Source organism: Ursus arctos, chromosome X (assembly GCF_023065955.2).
Source record: "Ursus arctos isolate Adak ecotype North America chromosome X, UrsArc2.0, whole genome shotgun sequence".
NCBI classification, from domain to species: Eukaryota; Metazoa; Chordata; class Mammalia; order Carnivora; family Ursidae; genus Ursus; species Ursus arctos.
This window is the reverse complement of record NC_079873.1, coordinates 92555495-92573486: the sequence shown is the minus strand read 5'-3', so window position 1 is coordinate 92573486 and position 17992 is coordinate 92555495. Positions and strand designations below refer to the sequence as shown.

Below are 17992 nucleotides of genomic sequence, written 5' to 3'. Positions count from 1 at the left end.
AATTAACTTATAACCATTATTTAAAGATATTTATATCATTTTGAAGCTGTCCTCTGTCAACATGTTGAAAGCGAGGTTAACCTATATAGGTTAAATAAACATCAACAGCCAACTTTCTAGATCAATATCAATTAAAATTATGTTGTCATTAAAAAGGGATTCAAGTGGCACCTTGATGAGTAAGTAGGTGGAGGATGTGACTCTTGATCTTGGGGTTGCGAGTTTGAGCCCCACATTGGGTATACAGATTACTTAAAAAACTAAAACCTTTAAAAATAAATAAGGGGCGCCTAAATGGCTCAGTTGGTTAAGCGTCTGACTCTTGGTTTTGGCTCAGGTCATGATCTCAGGGTTGTGAGATCAAGCCCTGCTTGGGCGCTGTGCTGGGCATGGCGCCTGCTTAAGATTCTCTCTCTCGGGGCGCCTGGGTGGCTCAGTCGGTTAGGCATCTGCCTTCAGCTTGGGTCATGATCCTGGAGTCCTGGGATCAAGCCCCATATCAGGCTCCCCGCTCAGGGGGGAGTCTGCTTCTCCCTCTGCCCTTCCCCCTGCTCAGGCCCTCTCCCCCTCACTTGCGCTCTTTCAAATAAATAAAATCTTAAAAAAAAAAAAAAGATTCTCTCCCTTTCCCTCTGCCCTCCCCCCATTTACGCTCTCATGTCAAATAAATAAAAAGGGATTCAATTACTATACATACAAACTTTTTAGGGCACTCTTCATTTTATAAAAAGGATACTAGAAATATTTCCGATACATTATTTGTTAACCAAAAAACTGATGAGTCTTCTGCAATATGAAGGACTCGCTTCCCAAGTCTGTCAATACATAATCTCAAAATCCTTCCACAACCAGAAGCACTAATAGCTCCAGATTTGAATGGCGATCAATACAAGTGTGTATTAAGAACCTTTACAGATTAAATTCCCCAAATAGAAGCTAGTTGCATGCACTGTTTTGCCTGGCTTACTGCAAAACCCACGTCTTGAAATCAAGTACTAACATGTCTGACTATAGGTAGAAGTCTCGGTTTTTCAAAGCTTCACAGCAAGTGGTTTCTCTCCAGGCAATCACTGGATCACCTTTTCCAATTTTAAACTTAAATCTTCATAACTCATGTGCTATGGCTTTAGGGTAATCAGGCCTTAAAATCATGGTGCAAGCACTTAAGTCTGCTTTTGAAAAGAACACTGCATTTCTGTGGTTTCACAGAGCCAGATCCCATAAACCTATTTCTCACCCTTCAGCTACAGACAGATACTTCTGCCTTTTGGGCTTGGTGTTTCTTTACCTCTTACCTGAGGGTTATCTGAAAAGCAAACAAACACAATCTGTAAGCCTTCTGAGAATAGGGAGGAAGGAGAGTGCAAACTAAACCTACATTTGCCACCTGCTTCATAGTCAACTAAACAACTAGGAACTCAAAGACCCACCTCCTAAAGTACACAAATAAAATACTAAGAGTAATCTCACACTTAACATTCACATTTCCAGACTTTTTACTATACTGGATGAAAAGAATATACCAAAACAATTTGGCAACACACAGAAAAATGGATGAACAAAGTCTTTCTTTTTCTGTCAGTAAGAGGATGCACCTTTCTCTAGGCTCTGAGAAAAAAAAAAGGTGGTTGGCTCTGAAGAAGCCTCTTGTCAGGTTGCAAAATTCTGACAAACTCCTAAAGAGGAAAAAAGGAGCATGACATGGAAGGAGGAGTATAGAGTGAGTCAGCTGGAACGAAGCTGGGGAAACATTTTTCTTATAGGAAGGGTACTACCAAGGGCTTAACAGAGAATTACCCTATAGCTTGATTTTGTTTTTATCCTCCTCTTCTTTTTGCCTTTGCCATCAGGAAAATATAGAAGTAAAATGAGCTTTAGCAGCTTGCCTGTACAAAGAAGGTGCTGGGATTGTAAAGTGCTTGAGGTGAATAGGATATGAGCATAGATAAGGCCTTACCGAGTCATTAAAGTAAGCAGGTAATTAAAGAGTTTTGATTTCTAAAGCCCAGTAAGCTGAAACAGGAAGATCTAATGGTAAACTAAGACCAACATGCAAGTGGCTAAGTCTAAATTAGGAATCAGAAGGGTTCTGGTGATCAGAAACCCCTGACATGAAGATTTTCTCTCCACTTAGGTCAGGCAGGAAAACAACATCAAACACAAAGCCAAAAACAGAAAAAAAAACCCAGCGTTGAACAAAAATTGAAAACAGTTCAAATTTAGGTAAGATGCTGTTTTATCTTTCAAATCTTGCCCTATAAATAAAATCTTAAAAAGCGGGGGGGAGGGGGGCTGGGTGGCTCAGTTGGTTAAGCGTCTGCCTTCAGCTCAGGTCATGATCCCAGGGTCCTGGGATTGAGTCCCGCATCAGGCTCCCTGCTCAGCAGGGAGTCTGCTTCTCCCTCTGCCCCTCTCCCCGGCTAGTGCTCCCTCTCTCCCTCTCAAAAATAAATAAATAAATAAAATCTTTTTTAAAAATTAAAAAAAATAAATCTTGCTCTAACTGCATTGTTTTTAAAATTTGGTATGCAGTATTATTCATTGGAATTGAAGTGTATACACTGATTTTATTAGTTACATTCTTTTTTTAAAGATTTATTTATTTATTTATTTATTTATTTGAGAGAGAACACGCATGCAAGTGTGCTTGGGGAGAAGCAGAGAGAGAGGGACAAGCAGATTCCACATTGAGTGTGGAGCCTGATGCAGGGCCCAATCCCGCGACCCAGAGATCATGCCCTAAGCCAAAATCAAGAGTCAGGCACCCAACCTACCGAGCTACCCAGGTGTCTCAGGTATATTCTCATGGTAAGTTTTACTAATCATATATGAATCAATAAAATCACCCACAGAAAGTGGCAAGTCAAATAACACCTTCAACTAATAACAGTACTCCAATTAAAGAAATGAGATCTAAGAGAAAATAATTTGCTGGCCTTTCAAAATCAATCATTTGTAAAAATAAGTAAATAAATCAAATCATTTGTGACAGTACCACACCCATTCTCGCAGTTCTATTTCATGCTGGCCGCTACCAAAAGTGACAATTCCAACTAAACCTGAAAAGTCTAGGAATAGCAGGAAAAAAGGGTTAGGCAATCACAAATGAGTCTTATTTTCCCAGTACAACGTATAATGTCATGTTTTAACTAAGTAGTTGAAAATAGGACTCATTCATATTTCCCTAGAGACATGGCAACACTGATTTATTAACAAGATTAACAAAAAGCCAAGAATATAGTTATAATTATCAAATAGAGAATTAACTGAATCCTTGAGATGTGAATTACTACTTCAATTATTCTTTGAAAGGCTATCTTAAGTTTTAAATACTATGAAAGCCAATAAGTAGAATATATCTAAAATACCTAATAACTATTTTATCCATGATATTAATGGGAATAGATGGTCAAAAAAACTTGGCACAATGGCTGTTTTTTGAAAGTAGGTTTTGTGGCAACATTTAAAAATAATCTGTAATAAAATCAAAGAAAACTTCATAAAGAAATATAGTCACATATAAAATAATTACAAACTTAAAGCAGATCCTTAAACAACCATGTGTATTTTGTTTAAAATGACAACCTGATTTTTCAAAGCTCATTTGCATAATTAACGTAGTTTTATGCCATATTCCTGAAAGAACATCTTGATAATCTATTTACCAACAAAAATAACCGAAAAATATATCTGTTCCCTGGGCCTACTCAAGAATTCTAAACTAAAAACATTCTACTTTGCATATTTACAGACATTCAATAAATATATTAAAACAATAACTCCAGGAGAGGGCATCTATCTCACAATGTCCCAATTTGTCAAAGTGGGTTAGATAAAAGTCATATCTAATGATTTAAAGTAATTTTTAGTAAAATCATAACAAAAACAGGTAACTAAATTTATGACTGCCTAGAGAAGTCAATACTAATGCTAAATCACTTTGTAACTTACTTTTTAAAAAGTAAACAAATAAGAGGTTGGTCTACAGGCCATATCAGAAGCTTTAGCAAGTTAATGTGCTAATATGATTTTGCAAGTTATTTAAAACATCCAATGGTGTACTAATCTTAAAAAGTAAATGCCAGAGGCGCCTGTGTGGCTCCGTCAGTGGAGCAGGCAATGCTTGATCCTCGGTTGTGAGTTCAAGTCCCACGTTGGGCATAGAGTTTACTTAAAAAAAAAAAAAAAAGTAAATGCCAATAACTTCTAAGGTCACCCTATATAAAAATTAGAGCTTTAAAGAGTCTGCCACAACCCCCCCTTTAAAAAATTTTACATAAATCAATTCTATGATCAGTGAACTGATTATTCAGACTTTGAGATTCTTCACTTTTCTCTGAGTTTACTGCTCATCACCAAAGATGGGCAGAAGAACAAAAATCAAACCAAACCATTTATCTTGTTTTTAATTTACTGCTATCTGTGATAAAAAGCTTGACAGGAAAGGAAGTTGCAAACTAATGACTGAACTGAGGTTTTGGTGTAACTGATAGATTTTAATTATTCATGTTCTCCTTCCATATCATGAATAATAGAAAAATGAGCATATTTCAATACATTTAATATTAAGCATTTTATTTTATAAATTTGATTACTATGCTTTATGTATCTGAATTTCTACTTCTGCAATCTTTAATGAAATATTAAAGACTTGATAATACTCTAAAAACATTTCAAATTACCTAAAATGCTTACCTACATAAAATGTCCTGAGTGGCAAGTTTATTATTTATTATAATAAAGGTTATTCAATCTTATTTAGATCTTAAATAGTAATTACTGATAATGTTATTTTTTTAATTACTTAGGTACGAGGAATGTATTTTTCCCATTAATTTGACAGCCGACAGAGGTCTGATTAGGTGGAAAATATTAATAACAACCACATGCATTCATTGTGACTGCTAGAAAACACCTTAGAAGTGGAAGGAAAAAAATAGAAGCGTTGTGTTTCCAATTAGTGGCTTGTAGCCAAAAATATGAATCAGTTATACGAAAAAACAACAACAACAACAAAAAAACAAACCAGAAACACCCCCCCCCCCAAACTGTGGCCTAAGTAATAAACTGACAACAATCTACAAAACAAATACAGGGGAAAAAATCTAGGATCAAGACTTTTTTGATGAGGCACAGAAGCCTAATCAGCAGTCGTTCACATCTTGAGGGGTTTTCCCTTAGGAACAAAGAACATACCCTAAGAAATGTACTTAGCAGTTTCTGGGATTCCAGCTCTTGCAGTAGCAAGGTCATTTTCTGACCTAGCTACTGTACCATAATCAATTCCATCAAAACTTGAAAAGAACATTAAAAATACTGCTTTTTAGGGGCACCTGGGTGGCTCAGTTGGTTAAGCATTTGCCTTTGGCTCAGGCTGTGATCCCATGGTCCTGGGATTGAGCCCCGAGGCTGGCTCTGCTCAGCAGGGAGCCTGCTTCTCCCTCTCCCTCTGGCTCCTCCTGCCACTCCCCCTGCTTGTGGGTACAGGCACTCTTACTCTCTGTCAAAATAAATACATAAAATCTTTTTAAACAATACTGCTTTTTATTGTTTTAAACAATCAATTATACATACATGACAGGAGAGTTAGTCTCATCGTTCTAATAATTCACATTTAAAATATAACATCACAAATGTTTATAGCTTAGAAAAGGAAATTAGGGAGAGATCTAATGTTTTTTTTTTAAAGATTTTATTTATTTATTCATGAGAGAGAGAGAGGCAGGCAGGGGGAGAAGCAGGCTCCCTGCAGTGCAGGGATGGTGCAGGAAGCCCGAAACAAGACTTAATCTCAGGACGCTGGGATCATGACCTGAGCAGAAGGCAGACACTTAACCGACTGAGCCACCCAGGCACCCCGAGACCTAATGTCTTATATCTTCATTCAAAACCATCATCTAATTACCACAAAGTAGTGAAGTTCCACTTCTGCTGGCTGGCCTTTATCTACCTTGAGCTGAGTTTTATTTACAAAATTAGGATAATTGTCCTACCTATCTCACAAAAACTGTCCTTGTGTCACACCAAGCTGCAGGATAATCAGAAGAGATAATGTGACTAAAGAAATACCTTGAAAACTAATGCCCAACATTGGTTGATGGTATGTCATTACCGTTCTTTACATGTAACAACATGTAGGACTGTAATATTTTTTTCTTATTATGAACCCATTCATCCCTGGAAGAAAAAGTTGGTAACAAGAAATTGATATGACTACGGGATAACTGGCAAAGCCTCTCAAGGCTTCACTGTTAACACTTAGTATTTGCTGAGTACAGGATGTCCTCAAGTTACAAAGGTTCCATAAATCCAAACCACTATCCTTGCCTCAGCCCCCTCCATTTCCTCCCTCTTTGCTCTTATAGGAACTGGGGTGGGGGTGCAGATTTGAGAGAACCAGGAAGTTCAGAAGTAGAAGAAAATGTGAAGAGAAGTGAAACACCACAGAGCATGCCTACTCACCATCCCTATCACCATCTAAACCTTTTGCTGATACTACATAGCAGCTGTAGACATCTCTCTGTGCTGGGAAATAAGGCAAAGGTTAAAAGTCAACAGCCAAGAGCTATGACCTGAAACAAAATAGGGATAGTAAAGTTCACCTAAAGGAAAAAAGACTGATCTCAGTCATTAACCTTAATCTCCAAAGCCAACCCAATAAAGATAAAATACCAATTGCAAAATATTGACAAACCTACTCACTTTCACTCACAAATGTACCAGTATTATCAAGCTACCTGTTTATTCATTCTGCTCACCTATCTTCCACTAACCCAATAAACCTACCCCCACCTGCCATGCTAACCAATTCAACTTACCAACACATTCCCTATACCCTATTTAACCAATCTTTCCCTAACTCTTCCCAACGACCCACCCATTATATTTCAGCCACCAGGGTCCCTTCTCAGTCCTAAGGCACAATAAGTTATTATATCTAGTGAATCTCTGTACTAACAACATTGGGTAAGCAAAGGAGAAAGATGGGGGTAAATGGGGGTGGAACTGGGGCTGAAGAAATGTTCAAATGTTCAAACAACCCGCCACTTCATTTTGACCCGAGTAGATAAGTACATTTTAAAAGAATTTTTAAACACACAAATTATTAATAGTACTGCTAATACTCAAAAAGATGATTCCCCCAGTCTCCCAATTTAAACAGACCTTCAGGAACAAATTTAAAAGAGAACTATGGATATTAAGTTCATCCATGGCGAGTTTTTCTAGTTCAAGAGCAATGCCAAAAAAAAAAAAAAAAACAAAACACTCCCACCTCTTCTCTTGAGACTACTTAGTAACCAGGATGCTTGCTTCTGAGAAAGTGGGTTTGAATACAGCTCTACATTCTATTTATTGGTTCTCTAGAAAGTCTGACCTGTGCTTCACAAGAATGCCCACAGTTCAATGAGTTTGTACTGGAAGAGTATATGACTATTAGTAGTGCTCAAGTAGGTTTTACACAGGTATGGCTTGCTCTGTACAGGCTGCCTACTGGAAAATATTAAGGTTTTCTGTCAGAAGTTTGAAGTTTCCAAAAATTTTATGCTTCATGCTTTTAAAAACAAAACACAATTATTTATCTTCCCCCTTACCCCCCCCCTTTCTATATAAAAACGTTCAGGATTAGGGCCCTGTGGAGAAACTAAAACTTTCACTGCCCCTAAATCTATTGGTGCAACTAAAATAAAGTTCTCCTTTGAGCATTATCAGACTTTAACCACAGTTTTGATTTGGATATAGTCTTAAAATGAAGCCATTCAAATCAGGATTTCGACAAAAATTCAAACCAGGAAGATTTAATCATTTCACAAACTTACAATCTAATACATAATTTTCTAGTTCAACAAGATAAACATGTTTTGAAAACTAGAAAAAAAAATCTTAAGACTGAAATTCTACTTTGACTTTTAAAAAGCCATTACTTATGTATGGAAAGGGATGCCAACATTGGCTAAATCATTAGCAGATTAACCATGTCCAATTCAGTTAACCCAAAAGATTAATTGTGCATATTTAACACAAACACTAATACATAAACCAACAGTTTATAAATCCTAAATATTTCTTCAATATCCTTTTTTTTTTAAAGTAAACTCTACCCAATGTGGGACTTGAACTCATGACCCCAAGATCAAGAGTTACACGTTTTAGCAACTAAGCCAGACAGATGCCACTTCAATATCCTTATTTTTAGCAAGACAAGTAAACATTTATAATTCAAAACTATTTTATGTATATGAATTCTGAAGTTTTTAAGAGATGAAAAATGCACTTGTCAAGTAAATAGAAAGGCTTATAATAATGATCCACACAACCATTCAGTCTTTACCTTTCCTTTCCTGTTTATTTGAAGGCTGCAAAAGAAAGGCAACGTTTCCTATTAAATTCCTAAACATTTTCTCGAATTAGAATGAATTAACCTAAGGGCCCTTCTTTCTATAACGTACAGAAATCATTTTTGTTAGAAGCCAGACAACTTATTTGGTAGCTGCTGATGAATCAAGGTGCTTTTAAGCTGCATCAGCTAGTTTCTGATGATACTGAGTCTAAAATCACATTTGCAAATATTATTTCTTAAATGGTCAAATGGTCACTCTTGATCTTGAAATTTGTTCTAGCTGATATTACAAAAGGATGGCCACTGGATGTCAGTGATGCAATGTATTCAATCTTCAAGACAATGACTAACAATGGAATGGGAACACTAGTGTGAGGAACTGTTGCCTAAATGCCTTCTTGTTAAATTCTGTATGCTTAAAATGTTTGGAGACAAAACGGTTTTGTGGACTTAAAACTAATTGACCCTGATGGAATGCCAAACTGTAAACTGCCAGACGGCTGCAGCTGGTAATAAAATGCTAAAACCTGAAGAGCTTTAGCAGAACCTGATTATATGGTAATCCCAGTATCTGAGACAAGGCAAAGGAGCTAGAAGAATAACTGATAGGCTGGTTGCTATGGTAACCAAGATACATTTGTATACTGACTGGGGAAAAACATTGGGGTTGCCATCAGGTATGAGGCCCATGTTATGTTTCATGTGCTTTTTCCTCAATTTTGAATCACGAGATGACAAACTAACACAAAGACCACTCGGTTTGAAATAAGAGAATGGGGTTCTGCTCTGAAGAGTAAGGAAAGCACCCAATTAAAGGTGTAGCTGTTTAGCTGAATAATATCCCACAGCTAAAAGAGAACAGACCTTGCGAACGTTTGTAGAAATTAGTTCAGTTCTGGGTAGAAAAACAGAAATGTAGGTTATTTATCAATTCAAGTTAGTTATCAGGAAGACATCATAAAGTACTTATAATTTTTGTTAAATTTTGTTTGAGGTATTTCTTATGGGCTATTAATCTCTTACAAAAAGGATTATTTAATTCACACTGTGTAGGTGTGAATCTAAAACAATACTAAATGGTGTGCTTTGTTTTATCTCAGTTATCTACACTCCAGGAAGCAGCCGTATAACCTGGTCTCTATAGTGGCTGCTGGGGCTACCTTCACCACCTCTACCTCAATCATCACACCCCCAACAACCAAACCCATCCTCCACCTACACTACCCCAGGAAGTAATTACCAGAATTGCATGCAGAGTATGAGGAGGAAACAAACAGCGTCTTTAAGGGGCTTGCCTGGCAAATTCACCTGACTTTGTCAAAGTTAAAACAATGAAAGAACACACGGATGGTTGTGTAATGTAAAGGTTACAGAGTAAGTCTCAAATACCAACCATTAGAAACTATTTTCTGTTCTGTAGGCCCACCATTGAACTGTCAAGATCCTATAACTATATAGGTTTTTAACATTTTAAAAATCAAATTTTATCTACTCTATTTTATGCAGTAGGTTATCACAAGAACCGAGTAAAATCTTCAGTTTACAGGAGTTTGTACAGATTCAAATTGAGCCCCCAAACTGCCATACTAATACGGACTGTCCTACCTCCACGAATCACCAATTGACAGTTGGAGGACACTCAATTGAGAGCCTGAATTTACCTTATATGTAGGTTTCCCCCCAACTTCGACATGATGTTATGTGGGTGTGATAAACAGCTTTTACAAATATATTTCTATCAATCCACAAAGCCAAAAGCAATCAACAATAATCCAGGATTTATAAATATAATCTGATTAAATGCCAACACATGAACAGCCATTTTAAGGAATCTTTCCTAAAGTAACCCATATTGCACAAATGTTTTTTTATTGAAACTTGTATCAATATTCACTTCCGAGGGAAACGTTTCTAATGCTAAGTTTTCAACAAAGGCAGCTATGCAACTTTTTGCTTTCAGATTGAACCAATTCTCCGGGACAGTCTGATCTCAGTTCTCATGACTTAAAAATCAAGATTTCACCATTACTCCAATCTAAAATGACAGACTATTGGGGGGCCTGGCTGGCTCAGTTGGTAGAGCATGCAACTCTTGATCTCAGGGTCGTGAGTTCAAGCCCCATGTTGGACACAGAGCTTACTGTAAAAAAAAAAAAAATGATAGACTGGGATTCATACTAACTAGACTCCTGAAACTGAACTAAATAACAATCACTGTTCTTAAATCAACTATTCTGTCACTGGTTTTCATCCTGATTTGGTGAAAATTAGTGGGCAAAATTTAGACTCCTAGAGAGAACAGTCCATGTCCTCTGACAGCAACAAAACAGAATCATGTTAGATAGAAGACCATCTTAAGCTCCCCACTAACAGAAAAAAACAAAAAACAAAAAAAAGATCCCCACTAACAGGGTAAGTGCCAGTAACCTAGAGCAGGGATAGCTAGCAATACTTTCCCTCCTTCCAGAGAAAAGGCAGCATGGCATAAAAAAGGAATCAGGAGACTTAGGTTCTAGTTTCAAGTCTGCCACTAATCAGCAATGTGTTGACTTCCCCTCTGAGCCTAGGTTTCTCTTTCAGTTAAATGGGAGGGCTGGGCTGAATGATCTCTGATTTTCCTCTCTAAAAATGTCACCATTCTATCCATCCTTTGAGGGCCTCAAAAATATTTTGGTTGCCACTAAAAAAATAAAGAATGCTCAAAATGTTACATTTATTTTTATAACATATTCTCACTGCCAGCTTTTAGTATGTTTATATATAATCCACACAAACTAGCAGCATTCATCTCATATATAATTTACACAGTAAACATTTAATTTAAAATCTAAAGGTCTTGGATACCTGAGTGGCTCAGTCAGTTGAGCGTCTGCCTTTGGCTCAGGTCGTGACCCCAGGGTTCTGGGATCGAGTCCTGCCTGAGGCTCCTTTCTTAGTGGGGAGTCTGCTTCTCCCTCGGCCTGGCGCTCCCCCTGCTTGTGCTCTCTCTTTCACTTTCTGACAAATAAATCAATAAAATCTAAAAAAAAAAAAAATCTATAGGTCTAGGGGCACCTGGGTGGTTAAGTGATCTTGGGGTCCTGGGACTGGGTCCCCACATGGAACTCCCTGCTCAGCGGGGAGTTTGCTTCTCCTTCCCCCTCTGCCCCTCTCCTGGGCGTATGCATGTGCACTCTCTCCCTCTTAAATAAATAAAATCTTTAAAAACTTTTTAAAAATAAAAATAAAATAAAACAAAATCTCTGGATCTTAAAAAAACAAAAAAATAAAATCTATGGGTCCTGAATCATGTACCAAATACCATCACGCTTGTTAAACTAAAAACTAAAAAAAAGGGCGCCTGGGTGGTTCAATCAGTTAAGCGGCTGCCTTCAGCTCAGGTCATGATCCCAGGGTTCTGGGATTGAGCGGGCTCCTAGCTCAGTGGGGAGCCTGCTTCTCCCTCTTCCCCTGCTTGTGCTCTCTCTCTCTCAAATAAATAAATAAAATTTTTAAAAACTTAAAAAAATAAAAACTAAAAAAAAAAATCATGGAAAGATTTCCCAAGAACAAAAGCTTATCAATAAAAGCACACTATTAAACCTCAACATGAGAGACTTTTAGAGTTGGAAGAGATCTCAGAGTGTAATCTCAATTTAAAGATGAGGAAATGAAATGACTCAGAGTCCAGGGCTTTTTTCTACTATACCACACTTCCTCCTCCCTTTGCTGCTTTATCAGAAGACAGCATAGTAACAAAAAGAATGCTAGATGGTGAAACTGACCTGGATTCTAGTCCTAATTGCCATTAATTTGCTGTGGCACCTTGAACAAGTCACTTTCCCTCTTTAGGCTTTGGTTTTCACAACAATTTATATGCAGAAATTTAACCAGATGTCCCTTCTAGCTGTAACATGCTATGATCTTATTAAATTCCTATCAGACAGGATGACCCTCTTTGGTCCCCTCCCTCTTTGGGAGGTTTGTACTCTCACTCAACATCGCTCAATAAACTTTGCTTCGCTGTCCACAAAAAAAAAAAATTCCTGACAAAATAAAATAAACATTCCTGAAAGAGAAAAGTGTGAATTTCTAGCCAAGAGAACTGAAAAGTGGGCTGCTAGTTTTAAATAGATGCATCAGTTCAATTCAGCAAGCTGGTCCTAAAGCATTTTACTCCAGAATCTCTACACACAAATGCATACACACAGTGTGGGACAGCTATGATGTACTGGAAAAAAAAAAAAAAAAACACTGGACTAGGAGTCTGAAGAACTGGCTTCAAATCCCAGTTCTTTCACTTACAAGCTGTGTCTCATAGGCCAATTCATTACCCTCTCTGAGCCAAAGGTTCCTCATATGTAAAAATGGAAAAAACAAGGGAATCTGACCTAAAATACAAATCAAAATAAGGCATCATAAATGTGGTATAAGGGGCACCTGGGTGGCTCAGTCAGTTAAGTGTCTGCCTTCAGCTCAAGTCATGATCCCAGGGTCCTGGGATTGAGTCTCGAATCTGGCTCCCTGCTCAGCAGGAAGCCTGCTTCTCCCTCTCCCTCTCCCTCTCCCCCTGCTGGTGCTCTCTTCGCTCTCTCTCTCAAATAAATAATAAATAAAAATCATTTAAAAATTTAAAAAAAAATAAACGTGGTAATATTGCAAAGCTGGGCGATTGGAGAAATTGCTGCCACTGTGGAAAAGTCGGCTGTACTGGAATCAAGGCTTTCTATTAAAAAACTGGGTTGATTTTAAACTTTCAAAGAGGAGAACAACAAAGCTGAAGACACCACTGGAGGGCAACAGAAGAAAAAAATCAATTTCAGGAAATGGATTGCATATTTGGATTCTGATTAACAAAATATATATAGGAGATAACTCTCACTTGCCTATGGAGTTTACTACAATTTGATGAAATGGTCTGTGTACTGCGGCACACCCAACAGCAAGGAACATTTCTTAAAGTTTGCAAACTAAGTCTGTTAACCTCTTAGAGTTTGTAATGGTGTGCCACTCCAATTCATATCAAGGAACAGAAGATATTTCTGATGACCAGATATCTAGTGATACCATCTGTTTCCACAAATCAAGATTTCTCACTGCATTTCTCTTCACGGTACCTTATGCAAAAGACAAAACCCCTCACAAAGGACGGAGGAAATGTTAATGATGCCAACCTTTTTCAGTCCTCCCAGTACTGCTAGTTCTTTTCAGATGCAATTCTCCAGATGAATCTAATTCTCCTCCAACCCCCACCCCCCAATAATACAGAATGGAGCCATGAAATTCACAGACTGACACTACAGCTTTACCCACAGAGCTCAACACAATTAGTATTTGGAGAGGTTATTGGAGAGGCTGGAGAGGTCAGTTAAAATTAGAAGACTGGGTCCCAAGAGACGTTTTTACTTTTCACCTACTATCAAAGGATCAAAGTGCTTGAGAAGCTCCATTATCCCAAAAGGCAAGAAGTGATTCTATCAATTCTATCAAAATGACTCATCGGGTTTAAATAAGTTAAATAGCTCCAAGTTCTGCATACTTCCTCCCAAAGTAACCACTGTGTGAAGTTAAATTTATTAATTTCGAGAAAGGAAGAAGGGAATAGACATTTGGGTTCTTTCTCTGTGCCAAGTACTAAGCTAGTCAATATACCCTCCTGAGATAACTGTCCCTCAAAATTAAATGTTTCATTCACTGAAAAAGAACAATATTCACATATTTCTAAACTGATTATGATCATATACATAGATTGTTATTTCCTTCCCCCACTCCACATACACACACTCAAAAGCAGTAAACGACTAGGTCTGTCATTTAACCTAAACTGACAGTTCACTACTTTGAGGGGAAAACCACAAAAACAAAATTTAATTTCAAGGGAATCAATCTATTTGGAAATCCAAAACTATTTTCAATCCTCTACCATCTAGCTATGAACTTGTTTCAGATCCTGAACTTGAAGGAGACTCAGTGCCACCTCAAGATTGGCCACTGCCACCCAAAAATCTCATAATAGTAATAGGAAGGTTGGTGGAAACACATCTGCGATCTACGAACACACACTTCTTTCTGATTTTGCTGCTGTAACTTTTTCGGTATATGTTATATATAAAATATATTAGGCTTTAGAATGACTTCTAGAAAGTACAGATAACTTTATTTGCATCAAACACGGTATTTCTTCTAGGGGGTAAGTTTGGGAATTGAAGGCAGTTGAACTCCTGTAACCGTATTAGTGTCTACTTACATTAACATACAAATTTTACCAATCCTCCAGTCCTTACAGCATGAAAATATACTTCACTGCCTCTACTTCCACACAAGTTCGTAGAACAGTTCGCAAAATAGCTTTAAATCCTGTTTCAATTTTGAAAAGTGGCGGAGTGGGTAAGTAGAAGTCCCAGTCAAGCGAAGCATTCCAACTACTGCACTTCCTTACTCAGAATCTGTCATACTAATCATCACTAAAACATCTTGCAGAATTAGATAAATAACACAAAGCTGTGGCTCTCCTTCCAACCACCAGATTACTCAGCATTTGTTTGTATCTCTGTAGTTGGTTATGTACAATTGAGTCCGGCTACGCTTTTAAGACGGCGTTCTCCCTAATGGTAAGGATCTTGTCTTCGATTTCCTTTGCCTCACCGTTAAGGTGCTATTTTAATAAAACACTGTTGATCTAGATAAGAGTACATCAGCTAGAGGACTTTCCTAAGTAAAATACCCAACCATTCCCCCGCTCCTTTTCTTTCTGTGCAACGAAGAGGACGGCAGAGAGTTACAGCTACCTCTGAAACGAATAGGTAAGTTAGCGGCAAAAGAAAAAACCCAATGGGAAATGCAATTTCTTCTGTTACTGCTCCTTTAATCTGTGGTCCCCAGGGCCAAAAACGGATGTTTCAGAAGGTAAAGCGCTGAACCCCACAAATACAAATAGCCGGCTCTCGGGCACCTAAGCTTTGCCACCTCGAAGGAAGCTGGACAAGACGAGAAAGGGGCTCCTTAGCTCCAGGGACCGCTCACCAGGGAAAGGAGGGGGTTTGGCCGAGGTGGGCGATTCCCCCTTCTCGCGACTCCCTCTGAAGTGCCGGAGTGAGACACAGAGGAGCAGCGGTGGCGGACACAACGGGACCTGGGAGGGGTGCCAGGGGAAGGCACAGGGGAAGCCGGGGGACTGGAGCGCCCGGCTTCTGGGCCATAGCTCCAGTTACTTACCCTACAGGGTAGCCGCCCCCTAGGTGCACATCTTCAGGGGCATCAAAGAATTCCTCGGTGTCGCTTTCCGACGCCATTTATAGGACACACCCGCGGGTGAGGGGGCCGGCGCCGCCTGGAAGGAGGGTGACTTTCGTCTCCTCCTCGTCGTCCTCCACCCCGGCGAGACCGTGGGGAGGTGGGTCCCGGGCGAGGATAGGGACGAGGCAGACGATCTAGAGTGAGGAACCGGTAAGGGGCAGGCGGCCGCCGTCAGCTGCCGGGCTGCGGGAATGACCGGCCGAGCGGCAGCCTGAGGAAGCGGCGGTGGGTCCACGGACTGTTGCAGCCACCGCTCCCGGCGATAGGTGTACAAGGAGAGCGAGAGAAGAGGCGGTGGCTCTCTGTGGGGGAGGGCGGGCGCGCCGACGACAGCAGCTCCAATTTCTCCCGCAGCAGCAATTACAGCAGCTGGGAGAGCCAGTTGCCCGCAAAATACGGACCCGCACCTAACCTCGCGAGATTTCGGGAGAGGCCGGTTAAAGCGTGGGCGGGGCGACGAGGAGGCGGGGGCGTTTCCAGAGCTGCAGCGCTCAGATTTCTTCTACCCGAGAGGCCTATCAAAACGGCGCAAGCGCGTTGAGGGCGTTCGGTGAAGGCCGGAAGTAGCCGAGGAGGGTGGAGCCTACAACCTGCGCAGGATCGGCGAGGTGCCTTAGATCTGAGCGAGCGAGCCCGACGTAGGTGGGGTCTGGCAGATCGTCTTAGCCTCTAACTCTGCAGTTCCGAAGAGAGGCGCTTCAGAGGGGTGGTTTTGAGTCTGCTTTTTTTCCCTTGAGAGGAAATGCTGTCGGGTAGCATTGGCAGTGTGGTTTAGATTTATTCACGTCGTTTTAATTAATCCAAGCCCGAATATCCCACCCTAGGGCATAGGCAGGTCCACCTCCCCCAGCGTTATGGGAATACCTCGCCCTTTTTACTACGGGATCTCAATAATTGAGATCCCTAGATACAGTCCTGCCGGCCAGAGGGTGGGGTCCTTGAGAGAGAGACGTGGGGAGTGTGCCAGTTCCATGAAGTAATGATGGATTTATTGCCGGAGCGGAGCCAGCATAAGGCCTCCAGTTACTCTTTTCTCTACAAATATTTGTGGCTGCCCACACTTAATGTGAGAGAAATTCTTACAGACTGGCCAAGATGTGGATCAGTCAATGGTAAATATATATTGAACAGATACCGTTGGAGAGCTAAGAGTAGTAACTTAATTCTGACCCTTGATTGCCCAATGTCCAGTGATGAAAATAGAAAGTACTCTTTGAAAGACCAAGATGTTCTTTCTTACCGGATCATTGACCACCAAAGTGATAACATTGACTCTATGATCGCTGAAACACATTTGTTTCCCATTGACGTCCTGACAGGAAGGCTCTCAGGACTGTTTGCTCAGCCTCAACTACTGTTCAAGATGGCAGCAGGAAAGACTGGATTGGGTCTGGGCGCTTGGTTTTAGAGGCTAAATTGAAGTTCTAAATTTCTCCTTGTAAAGCAACCGGGAAAAGACCTGGCGTTGTCTGGTGTACTTGAGTAAAACCAAATGCCATATACTGTAACTTCTGTAACATCCCAGAGAATTCAGGGGAAACACTGCATGTTTAAATATGGTAATATTTTTTTGCAGCAAACCATTTGATTACTCATATGGAGTAAATGAATAGCAGTGAATAGCCTCATTCAGTTCAGGTCAGAAAGTAATGCCAAATAAGTTTAGATTAGATCAATTTGACTGTCGAATAAGTTACTAACAATACAAAACAAAATTTTTAGTTTCCAGAGCTTTTTGGATTTCAAAATTGCAGACAAGGGATTTCTGGGTCCTTGTGTCCTTTTGTCACAATCTAGTAATTATTAGCTTTTATGTGTTTTAACCATGTTAATTTCCCAGGTATAAAACTACCTCCAATACTAACCTTTTGTTGCTCACTAGGAAAGATATGCTTTTTTTCCTTATGGATTATGGAAAGATAAAAGTAAACAAACTACCTGAATTTATTCTCTTCCTAGTCATCTAATAGTGAATTTATGTTTGCCTTAAAAATTAAGTTTGGTGTTGGGGTGCCTGACTGGTTCAGTTGGCAGAACATGTGGCTCTTGATCTTGGGGCCCTGAGTTTGAGCCCCATGGTGGGCGTAGAGAGTATTTAAAAAGAAAAAAGAAAGATGAAAAAGATAATTTAGTTCCTGTCTTCCAGGAGCTCACCATCTAGCAACAGACCCAAACATGGATTCCTAATTTGGTGCCTTTTTTTTTTTTCACAGTACCATATCACCTTTCTTGGATTTTTTTTTCTCTCTTGGACCTTTTAAGTTACCTTAAACATTATGCTTAGAAAAAAATCAAAGTGAAGAAATGATAAGCTGAAAACATTTTAGAGCTATTAAAGTTGTCTGTTTAAATGCTTTTATCAGTTATGTGAGAAATTTC

At 39.4% G+C, this 17992-nt stretch overlaps 1 protein-coding gene and 1 long non-coding RNA gene across 6 annotated transcripts in view; one reads left to right on the top strand and one right to left on the bottom strand.

The window, feature by feature from the left end:
• Window positions 1-16149, bottom strand: part of WDR44 (WD repeat domain 44) — an 82427-nt gene extending 66278 nt beyond the window's left edge. The window contains exon 1 of the mRNA XM_026478871.4: window positions 15533-16149. Within this exon, the coding sequence (XP_026334656.1) occupies window positions 15533-15609 (77 nt within the window). The 5' untranslated portion in view covers window positions 15610-16149. The remainder of the gene's footprint in view (window positions 1-15532) is intronic.
• Window positions 16117-17992, top strand: part of LOC125281190 (uncharacterized) — a 114052-nt gene continuing 112176 nt past the window's right edge. For 3 of the 5 annotated variants that reach the window (XR_008959998.1, XR_008959999.1, XR_008960000.1), the window contains exon 1: window positions 16117-16251. This is a non-coding gene — a long non-coding RNA (uncharacterized LOC125281190). Of the gene's footprint in view, window positions 16256-17992 lie in introns of all 5 variants that reach the window. The other 2 variants (XR_008959997.1, XR_008960001.1) reach the window with 1 other exon arrangement.